The sequence below is a fragment of the Onychostoma macrolepis genome, chromosome 08 (genome assembly GCF_012432095.1).
Source record: "Onychostoma macrolepis isolate SWU-2019 chromosome 08, ASM1243209v1, whole genome shotgun sequence".
Classification (NCBI taxonomy): Eukaryota; Metazoa; Chordata; class Actinopteri; order Cypriniformes; family Cyprinidae; genus Onychostoma; species Onychostoma macrolepis.
Window position 1 is genome coordinate 7,568,488 of NC_081162.1, and position 13,699 is coordinate 7,582,186.

At 37.4% G+C, this 13,699-nt stretch overlaps 2 protein-coding genes across 4 annotated transcripts in view; both read left to right on the top strand.

The window, feature by feature from the left end:
- The window catches only part of grk5l (G protein-coupled receptor kinase 5 like), a 47,460-nt gene extending 43,052 nt beyond the window's left edge, over positions 1 to 4,408 (top strand). For 2 of the 3 annotated variants that reach the window (XM_058785160.1, XM_058785158.1), the window contains 2 exons: positions 237 to 368; positions 1,511 to 4,408. In XM_058785160.1, coding sequence (XP_058641143.1) covers positions 237 to 368; positions 1,511 to 1,594 — 216 coding nt within the window. In that variant the 3' untranslated portion in view covers positions 1,595 to 4,408. Of the gene's footprint in view, positions 1 to 236; positions 437 to 1,510 lie in introns of all 3 variants that reach the window. The other variant, XM_058785159.1, reaches the window with a different exon arrangement.
- A 3,612-nt stretch (positions 4,409 to 8,020) lies between these two features.
- Positions 8,021 to 12,553, top strand: star (steroidogenic acute regulatory protein). The gene is made up of 7 exons (XM_058784911.1): positions 8,021 to 8,486; positions 8,572 to 8,679; positions 10,250 to 10,377; positions 10,564 to 10,722; positions 10,931 to 11,115; positions 11,347 to 11,440; positions 11,912 to 12,553. The coding sequence occupies exons 1-7, from the start codon at positions 8,423 to 8,425 to the stop codon at positions 12,029 to 12,031; spliced, it is 858 nt and encodes a 285-aa protein (XP_058640894.1). The 5' UTR covers positions 8,021 to 8,422; the 3' UTR covers positions 12,032 to 12,553.
- The last annotated feature ends 1,146 nt before the right edge of the window (positions 12,554 to 13,699 follow it).

Genomic DNA, 13,699 nt, shown 5'->3' on the forward strand with positions numbered 1-13,699 from the left:
GTATCGTTGTTAACATTCCATGTGGCAAACCAAAAAAAAGGAAAGAGTTTGCTGACCTTTTAGGTATATTAGCATGACCGGAAGGCTGCATTGACCAATCAGCTTCCAGAACCGTAATTATCTGTTCTGTAAAGATAAGGATAATTTGACCTTCTCGTTGTCATTTCTCTCTCTTTGTTAATCTCTGTCTCTTGCTCTTTTGTGTCTCTTTTCTTTCCTATTCTTCTCTGCTACAGATGATCGAGACGGAGTGCTTCAGTGACCTTAACGTATTCGGGCCTCAGGGGACGCGGCCCCCTGACCTGGATTGGAACCAGCCTCCCGAGCCTCCTCGGCGTAGCCTGCTGGACAGGATCTTTAGGAGACATGTGAGGATCTCCTCCACCTCCACCACAGAGGAACACCCCAGAGAACACAATAGTTAACTACAGACCAGGTCAAACACCCCATCAGGACACACACGCTCACACACGTAGAGCAGAACAGCAGCGATCAGGCTGAAGCTTTCTACGCAGGGGCCAAAAATATCTCTTGGCCACATCGAAACGCAAAAGGGGGTTCAGAATTCTCGAGTCCATTTGCTTGTATTTTGCATTATTAAAAATGATTCTTTTTTTTTTTTTCTCTCTCTACAAAAGAGTTCACGTGATAAATGAACAGATTTACTTGATTTATTTTATTAGTGGTTTTAGAAATTAAGAATTAGTATTAATGTTTCCTCTTCATTATACATTTCTTTGTTTTATCTGATTTAAATCTGTATGTTTTATTGTGGAGTTATTTAACAGCAAACAAAAAGTCATGGTTTTGTTCTTTGTTTGTTTTTATTTTGGTGGTTTGATGCAAGAAATACATCACATAAACTACCTTTTAAGAGTCAGTAATATTTTTTTTAATGTTTTTGAAATAAGTCTCTGCTCACCAAGAATATTTATTTGATCAGAAATTCGGGAAAAAAGAGTAATATTATTACAATCTAAAATAACTGTTTTCTATTTTAATTTATTTTAAAATGTAATTTATTCCTGTGCTGCAAAGCTGAATTTTCAGCATCATTACTCCAGTCTTCAGTGTCACATGATCCTTCGGAAATCGTTCTGATATGCTGATTTGCTGCTCAAGAAACATTTATTTTTATTGTTAATGTTGAATGTTGAAAATAAGCATAATATTTTTGGTGGAAAATGTCACTTTTAAGTAAACTATGAATTTTGTTTTTATAAAGACTCTTACTGATAACAAGTACAACTGGACCGAACTAAAGCTTGCACATTTATTTTCATTTAACCCCTATTTCTGAACAAAAAAAAAAAAAAAAACAAGGAAAGGGGAGAGTTTTTCAGTTGTTTTGAAAGTAAAGAAAGAAATGGGAGAAATATCTGATTGCGTAACATGCGGCTGGCGAGTGTTAATTTTGGCCCCTGATCGTACGCGTCTATATGTGAGAGAGCATTTATACATCGTCACTAACATGATCTATTTCTGTCTGTCATTGTCTGTCACCCTTCAGCATCCAGAGGTGACCATCGCTCAAAGCCGGGTCTCGTCTTCCAGCGTCAACTCCGTTGACTCCATGTCAAACTCTGCCCCCTAGTGGACAGATTGCTGCGGGACTACAGGGAACAAAAGCGAGTGAGCGATAAAGAGAGGAAAGAATGAGAGTGAGGAACTCCTCCTACCCTTTAAAGACCGGTCGACAGAGCGTGAAAGAGTCCGTTTTCCTTGCCTTGGCCCTCACTATCCATCCACGGCCTGCCGAGAGGACAGGAGACAAAACAAGCTCCCGTTTAAAGACCTTTATTTATCCGTTTTGTGACAGAAAGGAGAACAGTTATTCCTTCACCTCACGCTCCCTCAGGATTGCTGGAACAGTAAAGAGCCACTGACAATGACAGAATATTAACTCGTATTATTCAGGGGATTTTATTGACAAAGAAAGGCCTCCACAGGGAACGGGAAGGGGGCTTTTTAAATGTTCTTTTGCAAAGGAAAGTTAATATAGTGAACTTAAGAGACTACACACGCACTCACAAACACACACACACTCTCATTTCCTCCTCCATCCCTCACGCAATACCTACCTACCCCTTTTTTTCTTTCCGTCTACACGTAACACCACCAACCTCAACCCAAAATGTGCATTGCCTTGCATACTCTCAGGCCAAAGATAGAGCTTATTACAAGAAGACACGTATTTGAGCAGCCGTGGCCATATTTCGCTTCAGAGTGCGACGAAAGGCCTAAAAGCACAAGGAATTAGGAGCTCGGTCAAGCTGTACATCGTTTCCCACTATTTATTTTGCAAATTTTGTAATATCACTGAAAAACAAACTCGGTTTGGCAGTTTCAGTCTCTTCCAGTCTACTGAAAGGAATGGTTCACTCGAAATTGAGAAATTCGTCAATGATTTACTCATTCCAACCCTGTGTGACTTTCCTCCTCCTGGTGAACATAAAAGAAGATATTTTAAAGAATGTTGGAAACCAAACCGTTTTGGTCGACTGCACATAAAAAAAACAATGGAAGTCAATGGGAAACAAAACTGTTTGGTTAGCAACATTCTTCAAAATATCTTCTTTTATGGTCAGAAGAAGAAACGGGATCTGGAACGACATGAGAGTGAGCAAATGATGACCAAAAAAGTCATTTTTGGGCGGACTATCCCTTTAAGACCAAAGTCCGTTATTTAAATCTCACCTGCTCTGTTTGTCAGGCACTAATGTAAGCTAAAAGTATCTGTATGGTCACTTCCTTTGTGCATAAAGGCCGTTGGCAGTGGTGAAAGGCGGAGCCATCTCAGTGGGCGTGGCCTTTGGGTAGGTAGGCCGTCTACCAGCAGATACATAGCCAATCACAGCACAACAAATCAGTCAGGGAGTCCTTCTCATCTCATCACATTATTCACAAGTGGCTCATTTAGCCGATTTACAGAAAACAAATGACTGAAACGGTTGGTTACTTCAGCTTTCATAGGCAATTTGGCGTTAAAACGGAGGACATTGCTGGACTCTTTAATCTGAGCTACTCAGACTTTGTTGATGTGGAAAACAGTTTAAAAATGTGCTAAATTTGTATTGCGGCAGCTCCAAGTGGAAACGGTGTCAACCATCTAATAATCCACATTATAATCACTGCAAGAACGCCACAGCTGAGCACACAACCAAACCGCTTTTCTTCCAGATTTGGTCTTCATTTCATCCGACTTCAACCACTACTAGACTGAAACTGGCAAAACTTCACTTCATCCTTCACACATATATACACCGGACTCATGAACTTTCATACCTCAGCAGCAGTTTTCTCTTATTTATACCGTTTCCAACTGGTAGGAAGACATTTCATCCATCTTACCCAACTGTAAATGTACTCATTTAAAAAGTGTGCAGGATTTCGGTCGTACAGACGTCTCGGGAATCCAAAGCACACTGCCCTTAAATACATTTATATCCCTGCGTAGAGAATCCGTGATAGTTTTGTAGTGTTTCTTAATGGTAGTTAATCAGTAACCAAACAGAGCGACTCAAGAAGGAACGGAATACGAATCTCGACCTCATAATCTTGCTTTTACAATACCATTCCAAGGTTTTTATACGCCTCAACGTTCATTAGCGCATCTCAAGACAAATCAAGTGTATTCAAATGGTGACTTGAAGCTATTTGACGAGTACGTATGCTAAGTGCCATGTAATTTCCAATCATTAGGCTGATGTGTGTTTACCAAATGATGCATCAGTTATGCCATTCATTTACCGCGCTAGAAATGTCCTCTGAAGGTTCAAGTGTATACTTAGTGCAGGTTCTAACATTTCAGTCTTCTCATTTGAAATGTGTGTAATAACTGGTTATTGCACTGTATCATGACATGTTACATAAATTGCACTGCACACTGCATGGTCAATCAACTATTCATTGAGTGGGACCAGTGTGTCTGTTGGTTTTGGGGGCTGATCTCTGTGTATACTTAGTGCCATGCTGTTGTTCGCTGTGGTGAGACTCTATACGCCACATAGTTGTGATGATTCATGGTCAATTTCAGGTGAAATTCAGAACTGATTCGTGTTGATGCATCTCTCCTACTTTTTAAAAATTGTGGCCAATGTTAACAGCTTGTTCGGAAGTACTTTATTTACTGTACCATTACAGGCAATAGTCATTTTGCCACTTTGGTGTGTATCCAAATTGGGGAAACTTTTTACCATAGTGATTTAGTTGGTATTCTGACAAATGATAGTCATGTTACTGATTTTTCCCAATGTATGCATAAATAAACTGTGCATATTATTTATATAATAATTCATTAAGTGTTTCTAGCACTCTATATCATTAAGGGGGACTGATGTAAATTGATATTATATGTTATATCGGTAAGTAAGTGTTGATTTGATCTATGGAAAGGTTCGCCACTTTTTTGGGGTCACAGTAAACTAGCATTATTAGTGTTATTCAAACAAAAAGGTTGTAAATTGAAAGCCTGATGGTTTGAACTTCAAACTTATAAGTTTATATTTCTCTATTGTCCCTCTGAAGTAATTTAAAACCAGTGAAGTTAAGAAAAATGATGAACTTTTCATCAGACCAAGAGTTAAAGCATTGCTTTTGTATATTTCCTTTATGTCCTCCATACAACGTTACAAATGAACTTGTGGTGACAAATATGTAATTGCTGCATAAAAGGGAACTTGCCTTTAAAACAATGACCAAACTATAAGGGAACTGAACTGGTATTTATTTGGCAAGTAAAAACTGAAAATCAGTTTTTGAGGACACGGCTACTGTTGGATTCATTTTTTTGTATAAGTCTTGAAGCGAGTTTTAAATACATTCTGGAAAAACAAAAACCCAATGAAGTGCCTCCTTTTTAGTAGTCTAGTCCAGGTTAGTGCCCATGATACGGTTTGCACTTTGTGTGTCACTTCAGTCATTCACATGATGTAAACATGTACACGCACAAACACACGCACACATGTTTTAAAGAGAGGTGTTGTACTACGCTGATTGCATGTGAAGCCAAACCTGACAGAGTCCTTCTGAATAAACCTGTGCTGGCCTGAACATAACTGTGTAGTTCTTTTAGAAATGTGAACGTGTTTGTATTATGATAGCGTACGTGAATATCTTGAAAGGTAAGCATAAAACTTTTAATAATAAATTGTAAGGAATACTGACTTACTTTGGTTAAATGGTTTTATTTTCACCTGAATTTTATTTATTTATATATATATATATATAAAAAAGTGTGTGAAAAAAAGTGAAAGTAGAAAATTTGAAAAAAAAACGAATTGCATATAATTGACATTTTAAATTTGAATAAGATATATATATATATATATATACACATACACAAATGTATATATAATATACAGTCATGGCCAAAAATATCGGCACCCTTGGTAAATATGATCAAAGAAGGCTGTGAAAATTTATTTGCGTTGTTAATTGATCTTTTATTTAAAAATTTGAGCTTTCCTGTAGCTCAAATAGTAGAGCATGGCGCTAGCAACGCCAAGATCATGGGTTCGATTCCCAGGGAAAGCAAGAGCTGATAAAATGTAAAAACTGTAACTTGAATGCAATGTAAGTCGCTTTGGATAAAAGCGTCTGCTAAATGCATAAATGTAAATGTAAAAAATTCACAAAAATCTAACCTTTCATTGGATAATACGAATTTAAAATGGGGGGAAATATCATTATGAAATAAATGTTTTTCTCAAATACACGTTGGACACAATTATTGGCACCCCTAGAAATTCTTATGAGTAAAATATCTCTGAAGTATATTCCCGTTCATATTCACAATTTTGAGCACTCCAGGGTGATTATGAACATGAAATTATCCAGCCATGGCTTCCTGTTTCACAGAAATATTAATAGGAGGGAAAACAAAGCCCAAATTCCCTTAATCATCCATCACAATGAGAAAAACCAAATAATATATTTCTGATGTGCAGCAAAAGATAATTGAGCTTCACAAATTAGTGAAGTGGCTTTAAGAAAAGAGCTAGAGCAGTGAAAATTCCCATTTCCACCATCAGGGCAATAATTAAGAATTTCCAATCAACATAAAATGTTACAAAACTGCCTATAAGAGGATGTGTGTCTGTATCGTCCTAATGCACGGTGAGAAGGAGAGTTTGAGTGGCTAAAGACTCTTCAAGGACCACAGCTGGAGAATTGCAGAAAATAGTTGAGTCTCGGGGCAGAAAACCTTAAAAGAAAATTTTCAAACAGCACCTACATCACCACATGTTGTTTGGGAGGGTTTCAAGAAAAATTCATCCAAAAGCTCATCCAAAAACAAACTCCAGCATATTCAGTTATCAGACACGACTGGAACTTCAAATGGGACTGGCTTTTATGGTCAGATGAAACTAAAAAATGAGCTTTTTAGCAGCAAACACTCAAGATGGGTTTGGTGAACAGGGATAAAAAGTACCCCATGTGTACAATGAAATATACTGCTGTATTTTTGATGTTGTGGGCCTATATTTCTGCTGGAGGTCCTGGACATCTTGTTTAGACACATGACATCAAATACCAACAGATAAAAAAATCAATCTGAAAAAAGTGACTGATTCTGTTAGAAATCTTATAATGGGCCATGTTTGGATCTTAACTGTACAATAATCCAAACACAAACCTCAAAAACAACACAAAAATGGGTCACTGAGCACAAAACCAAGCTTCTGCTGGCCATTCCAGTCCTCTGAACAGAACCCTGTAGAAGATAAGTGGAGTGAACTGAAGAGAAGAAGCACCAACATGGAGCTGGGAATCTAAAGGGTCTGGAGTGATTCTGGATGAAGGAATGGTCTCTGATCTCTTGTCAGGTGTTCTCTAACCTCATCAGCCATTATAGGAGAAAATTTAGAGCTGTTAAACTGGCAAATGGAGGTTTCAAAAAGTATAAAATAAAACGGTGCCGTTAATTGTGGCCAATGTGTATTAGAGAAAAACATTTATTTCATAATGATATAAATGAAAAGATCAAAAGGATTAACCATGCAGATTAATTTTCACAGCCTTCTTTGATCATATTTACCAAGGGTGTCGATATTTTTGGCCATGACTATATATATATACCATAAGAGGTGCCATATTGCATTGTATTTCTTCAACAAAAATGGTGCTAAACAGCACCAACAGTGATTCTTTGGCTCGTAAAGAACCTTTAAAGGAGCTTAACAGGTTCTGTATACGGTAGCAGTACTATATAGCCCCACAGTCATGCCAAAGAACTGCTGAAGAACCACTGAAGCACCAAGATTAGGTGCTATACAGCACCAAGAAGTGCTTCCCCTATGAATACGAGCCAAAGAACCACTTTTAGTATGATGTAATTAATTTAGTTAAAGTTTAAACTTAAAGTATTCAATGACAGCTCTCGTTTGCACCTGTTCTAGCTTTATTTTAACAATTTATGGCTGTAATTTCCACACTTCCAGACTAGAAGGTGGTCTGATAAAGGTCAAGGCCTAAAGTATAAATTACTCTGAGGGACACAGGGTTGTGGGTTAAGGTACTTTTACTCATAAAGCCGCTTTCCATTGCTTAAATGTTCTTGAACGAGTTGATTTTACGTCAAGCTGAAAACCACGGGTCATTAAACCAATATTTTCATACAGCTAGAAAAGTTTCCATTGGCACCGAGTCCAAGGCTGTTACACTGGCCTCTTATTGTTGTCATTGATGGAGAATTGATTTGTTGCAGCTTTGATATGGGTTTGTGTGGTACAGCTTGTAACAAGATGTGACCTGAATTAGGCTTACAGCTCTGTCAACTAATGTAAGGTTGAATGCTAACATTTTTTAAATAAATGTCCACAAAAGTGGTAGATTTTTGGAGAAGCCACTAATTGCCTCTTTTTTTGGTTGTCCCAAGTAATGATGTCATTTTAATTTGACCTCTTGGAGTTATGATGATGATGATACTGGACAATCTTGGCTAGTGATTTGTCACATTGTAAACTTGGCCTCCTGACCTAAAGCTGTAATGGAACCAGAAGAGAATGACATATGTGACATACTGAGAGTTTCTGGCTTATCATTATCCTAAAATATATCTGTAGATAAGTTTAGCTGCTCTGTACTGTTTGTTTTGACTGCAAAAAGAAAGAAAGAAATGCAGGCAACTTGAGTGTACTAACCGGTGTTCTGTGTGGGTAGTCTTCAGGCACTGGCCGTTATCTGTAACAACGTGTTTATATTGGTAACAGATAGGCCGTCGTGTTCACTGCACATCCTTGACACCCTGTGCGTTGAGTGATGGTGCTGTTTTATCTGTGAGGTGACGAGAACATGGCCTTGTCTGATGGGGCTATAAAGGGGCCGAAGCAGCCAACTGTTCCTCAGATTCCACTTCTAACTCGCCGTGCCCACATTTCAAGTGTAGTCACTCATTCATCTATTGAAAAAAACTTTTAAAATGTTGCCTGCAACGTTCAAACTGTGTGCTGGCATTTCCTACAGGCACATGAGAAACATGACAGGTAAGGAGCTGATTCAGATATTTGTAATATATGCCACTATTTATTCAGGTTTTTGTGTGTATATTTATCTTTTTATTACAATCAGGTCTGAGGAAGAACGCAATAATTGCAATCCATCATGAGCTGAACAAGCTTTCCGGACCTGGACCTAGTGCCTGGATCAACCACATCCGAAGAAGGAGCTCCGTTCTCAGTAAGAAGACTTGTACACCACTTAAACATCCATTTTAAGGGAAGAGAGACACTTTTGACTTCAACTGTACATGTAATTTATTGTGAAATGGTTTAACTGTTATATATACAGTAGCCTATATAATTTAAGCAGTATTACAGGAGTTATAGTGCTATAGAGTTATAGTAACGCGGGTTATGTAATCAGATTACTTTTTTCAAGTAACTAGTAAAGTAACACATTACTTTTTAATTTACAAGAAAATATCTGAGTTACTTTGTTTTCCCATTTATTGACTGACAGCTCTCCTGTCCCCATATTGGGAGAAATCGGAAGTACAGAGGCGTTGTGTGCACTGTGTGAACATGATGTTACTGTAGTTCTAGACTAAATGTGAATGTGCATTAATTCATATCGCTTGCAAAAAAAAAAAAAGGTTTAGTATTCATCAAAATTAATTAAATCAGTGAAATGCAAACTCAGAATATGACGCAAACTTGCAATAATTAAATATGTTAAATAACACAAATGTATCTATTCCCATTTCATTAAGCAATGTGTTTGCTGCTGACCTTTGATCCAGTTCAACCATACTAATAAGCAAAAATGACTTTAGATAAACTAACAATTGTGCTTCATTGTTTTTTATTGCTGAAGAGTGTTGAACCTTCTTCTCCTGCGTTCTACTGTACAGACGTGAATTTACTTTTCCTTCAACCTGAGGTTTATTCATTACACTTTTTGGTGTGAAAGGGCTTTTACATTTGCTATAAATAGAACTTCTTATATTAAACACAATCAAGCCCTGCTCATATTTAAAAAGTAACGCAAAAGTAACGTAACACATTACTTTCCATAAAAAGTAACTAAGTAACATAATTAGTTACTTTTTTAGGAAGTAAAGCAATATTGTAATGCATTACTTTTAAAAGTAACTTTCCCCAACACTGCTGTTGGTTTGAATATTAGTGAGTGTGCGCTTTTTTTGGTAACTTACAATTTAGACACAGCATTGACAATTATTTATCTTTTTTTCTTGACCAATGAAAATAGTTATAAAGAAAACCAAAGCAGAACTGTACATCTGTGAGAAACACAGTTGTGGTCTTTTATTCTTGAACAAATCAGCATTTTTTAACAAATAGGTTGAGTGAATGATTCAACGACTCACTTATAAAGACACTCTCTGCGTTTAAATATGCCTACTTCCATACTATATAGTAAGCAGTACATGAAATCAGTAGTATGTACGAATTCTTAGTATTCATAAATCAGTAAGATGGAGTCCTCCCACTTTAGCAGAGATTATAAAGTGCACATCTGATGAACGCTTTACTATGAGGCAATGGGTGAGAAGTTAGTCACTTGTAATGTTCCTGAATGATTCCATATTTTTAAATGAATCGGTTGAATGAATGATTCAGTAACTCACTCAAAAATGTCGCCACCTACTGGCGTAACAATGTAACTTGCAGAAAGGGTCAGTAAAAAATCTCCACCATTTTCACAGAAATGCTAATTTTTCTTTAGAAATCTACTATGTATTTCTTTATGCAAAGGATCACGTTCATGCGTGTGTTTCTTTGCACAGGCAGTCGGACTGCAAAGGAGACGTACAATGAAGCTGAGCAGTGTTATGTGCAGCAGGGACAGCAAGCTCTGCAGAAGTCCATCAGCATCCTCACTGACCAGGATGGCTGGCAAACCGAGATTGAGAGTGTATGTGCCATCAATAATCAGATTTCATCATTCATTCTAGTGAGACACTGTATAGATGCCCTGTATTTTTGCATGTTGTAATATACAGTTTTATATAGCAATTTAGTGTCACAGGCCTTTTTTACTCATATATACTGTATAAAAAATAATAATTAAAAATTGTGTATGTGGGTTTTTCTCTCTCAGGTCAATGGTGATAAGGTGATGAGTAAAGTACTACCAGACATTGGCAAGGTTTTTAAGTTAGAAGTGATGCTGGCACAGAAGACGGATGATCTATATGAGGAGCTGGTGGATAACATGGAACAAATGGGGGAGTGGAACCCAAATGTCAAACAAGTCAAGGTGAGTAGAAACATATGATCTACTGACTGTCAGCTTCCTGTGCTGAAGGTCTAACCGCAGTGTGTGCATTTATAATAGCTTCCCTTTTTAAAGGACTTCATGTCTTCTCATATCGTTCTCACAGTCTTCTGCCATGATGTAACATAAAACATACAGCTACTGTTACCTAGAGATATTTGGTATTCAATACAGTTTTGGTCCCTCTCAGATTCTTCAGAAGATCGGTCAGGATACTATGATCACCCATGAGGTTTCAGCTGAAACACCTGGGAATGTGGTGGGCCCTCGAGACTTTGTAAGTGTCCGCTGTGCCAAGCGGAGGGGATCTACGTGCTTCCTGGCCGGCATGTCCACTCAGCACCCTGGAATGCCTGAGCAAAAGGGGTTTGTAAGGTAAGTGAAAATATGAACCACTTTCCTGTATATGGCCTGCATCGGTGTTCACTGTGAGCTGGTCCTGCAGCAAGCTATCATAGTTCCTCTGAAACCCTCCACCTCCCCCAGCTCCACCTGTCTAGATTTGCTATGGTATTTATGTGTGCAACTAACATGCCAAAACTATTCAGAGAGTTGTCATGATTGAAATATATACATGTATATTTACAATATTGCTTTCTTTCTAAGGGCTGAGAATGGACCCACCTGTATTGTGATGCGACCAAGTGCAGAAGATCCCAATAAGACAAAATTTACCTGGTTGCTCAGTTTAGACCTTAAGGTAAGTTAATTGTGCTGTGTGTATGTGTAATTTCTTGGATGTTACAAATATATTCTTGTATTCCAGTTTAATATCTGTTAGCAAGCCATTACAAAACTAATTTTCCTGAAAAGTTTAAACACTCTTAGCGCTGTTGGCGCAATCGAAATCACTCTGTCTGTTTGAGGCTAACACAGATAGATGGACTCAACCAATATGTCTTATCCTAACTAACTGAGGGAGTTTTTAGGAAAACTGTTAGAAACAGTTATTTTTGCCATTTATTTTGCTCCATTGTCTTAAAAAAAATTATACAGTTTGCCTTTAAAGAGATAGTTCACCCAAAAATCTAAATTTAATAGATATTGCTTTAAATGGCATTTAATATGGAAGATCTACATAAGTAAAGATTTAGTGTAACACTATTCTTCCAAATAAGCTAACTGAGTGTCATATCTAATGACTGGTTTGTCCCTGTTCTGTCATCTCCAGGGTTGGATCCCAAAAACCGTCATCAACCGAGTACTTTCGCAAACCCAGGTGGATTTCGCAAACCATCTCAGGCACAGAATGGCATCCAGTGGTGGTGTAGAAGCAGCCATTGCCTGCTGACATCCACATTTCTACACTAAAAACAGATGCCATAACAAGGACGACTCTTTTCAGGGTCAAGCTCGTCCCACCCAAAACCGTCCCACCCATTTCAGTAAAAATGTCACACAGATATGGAATTTAAATGATCTATCAAAACAATATGCTGCTCTTTGTTCGAGCCATTCTATTTAAAATGTTTTCACATGCACAGAAGTGTAATAACTAAAAATGGATGCTGGAGGTTGCTGGGTCATTGCAGTAGAAATTTAAATTTAGATTTCAACCCAATGGTAAACTCAGTCTACTTCTTCTGTCACCTTCATCTTTTGGCTTGAACTTCCTTTTATTCACTCATATACTTCTGCACAACACCACTGACTATTAATTATTGGCTTATTAGTTCCTATTTTATCATTGTTTGTAATAAATAAAAGAAGTAAATAAAATAAATAAAGAAGTATTTATTTTAAGTTAATATTATTATTGCGTCACCATGGGAAAGGATGTCTGCTTAGTGAATATTCATTAAAACTATTCAAATTGACAAACTACAGTATCAGTCTGTTTTGTTGTTCACTGGGTTTGTTTTCCTACATGTGTAACACAAGAAAGAGCACAAATTATGACTAAAATCTCAATCTGCAGATTGAGTAAGGAAATACAGGAAATAGCTTCATCTACATACTTTGGCAGGCCACTCAGCCAGTTATATAAACAACATTTTGAGTCAGTTATGCCCATTAGCGTCTCACCGATGTTCGAGCAAACTGCCCCCGGAAAGGGAATGTGACTCGTATTACAGCCAGAAATTCAGTCCATAAAAATGTCTTGTCGTCTGGAGTGGATTAGCCCGGGTTTGCTAAAGCAAGGAGGTGTTTGGTTATTCGCATGTGTTTTGGGAACTTCTCAGCTCCTTGAAGGTCCGACTGAGCCAACATTGCACAAAGCAGGAAATGAGGTAAACACTGATGTCCTGGCCAAAGGCGGGCCGCAATCCCCTCTCTAATGTTTTTCATATTTTCCGACGCAGTGGGCCATTTCTAATTATTTTAAATGAATTTCAAAGCAGATGTTGTACAAATGACCCCTCTGCGTCCACAGTTTTGGGACATTTCTGAAAGACACATGTTGAATATTGTGAAACAGCAGACGATGGTCCAGCTGAAGCATGTTAATTAGTTAACTATCCAGACTGGATCAGAACACTGATAGAGGCTTCCACTAACACCCTTGTTATCTTAACAAGCTCAGTTTATTCATTGCTAGTTATTTCTATTTTATCTCGCTTTGCCATTCTTATGTAACATACAGTAATCAGGAAAGGATGTGTATGCAAATAGGTTTTAGAAGTTAAACCTTAAAAGGATGAGCAGTAAGAACAGAAAAAGTAACAAAAACTCCAAACATGCTTTATGTAAAGTGTATTTCCACTTTTTAAAAAATCCTCAACTTGGCTGCATTACTGATAAATTGGTTGGCCTAACACCATAATAACATGGACACGAATCTTTATTTTATTTTTCAGTTTAGTCAACATAAAGATTTTAGGTTAAAATGTATGGATGCACATCCTTGTCTATTACTAATTTCCACATTTAAGCATAAACTATGGCTACTAAATTATTGCTGTTCTTGCAAAAATATAAATACATTCAATGTGGAATCTTAAAAAAAAATATTATAACA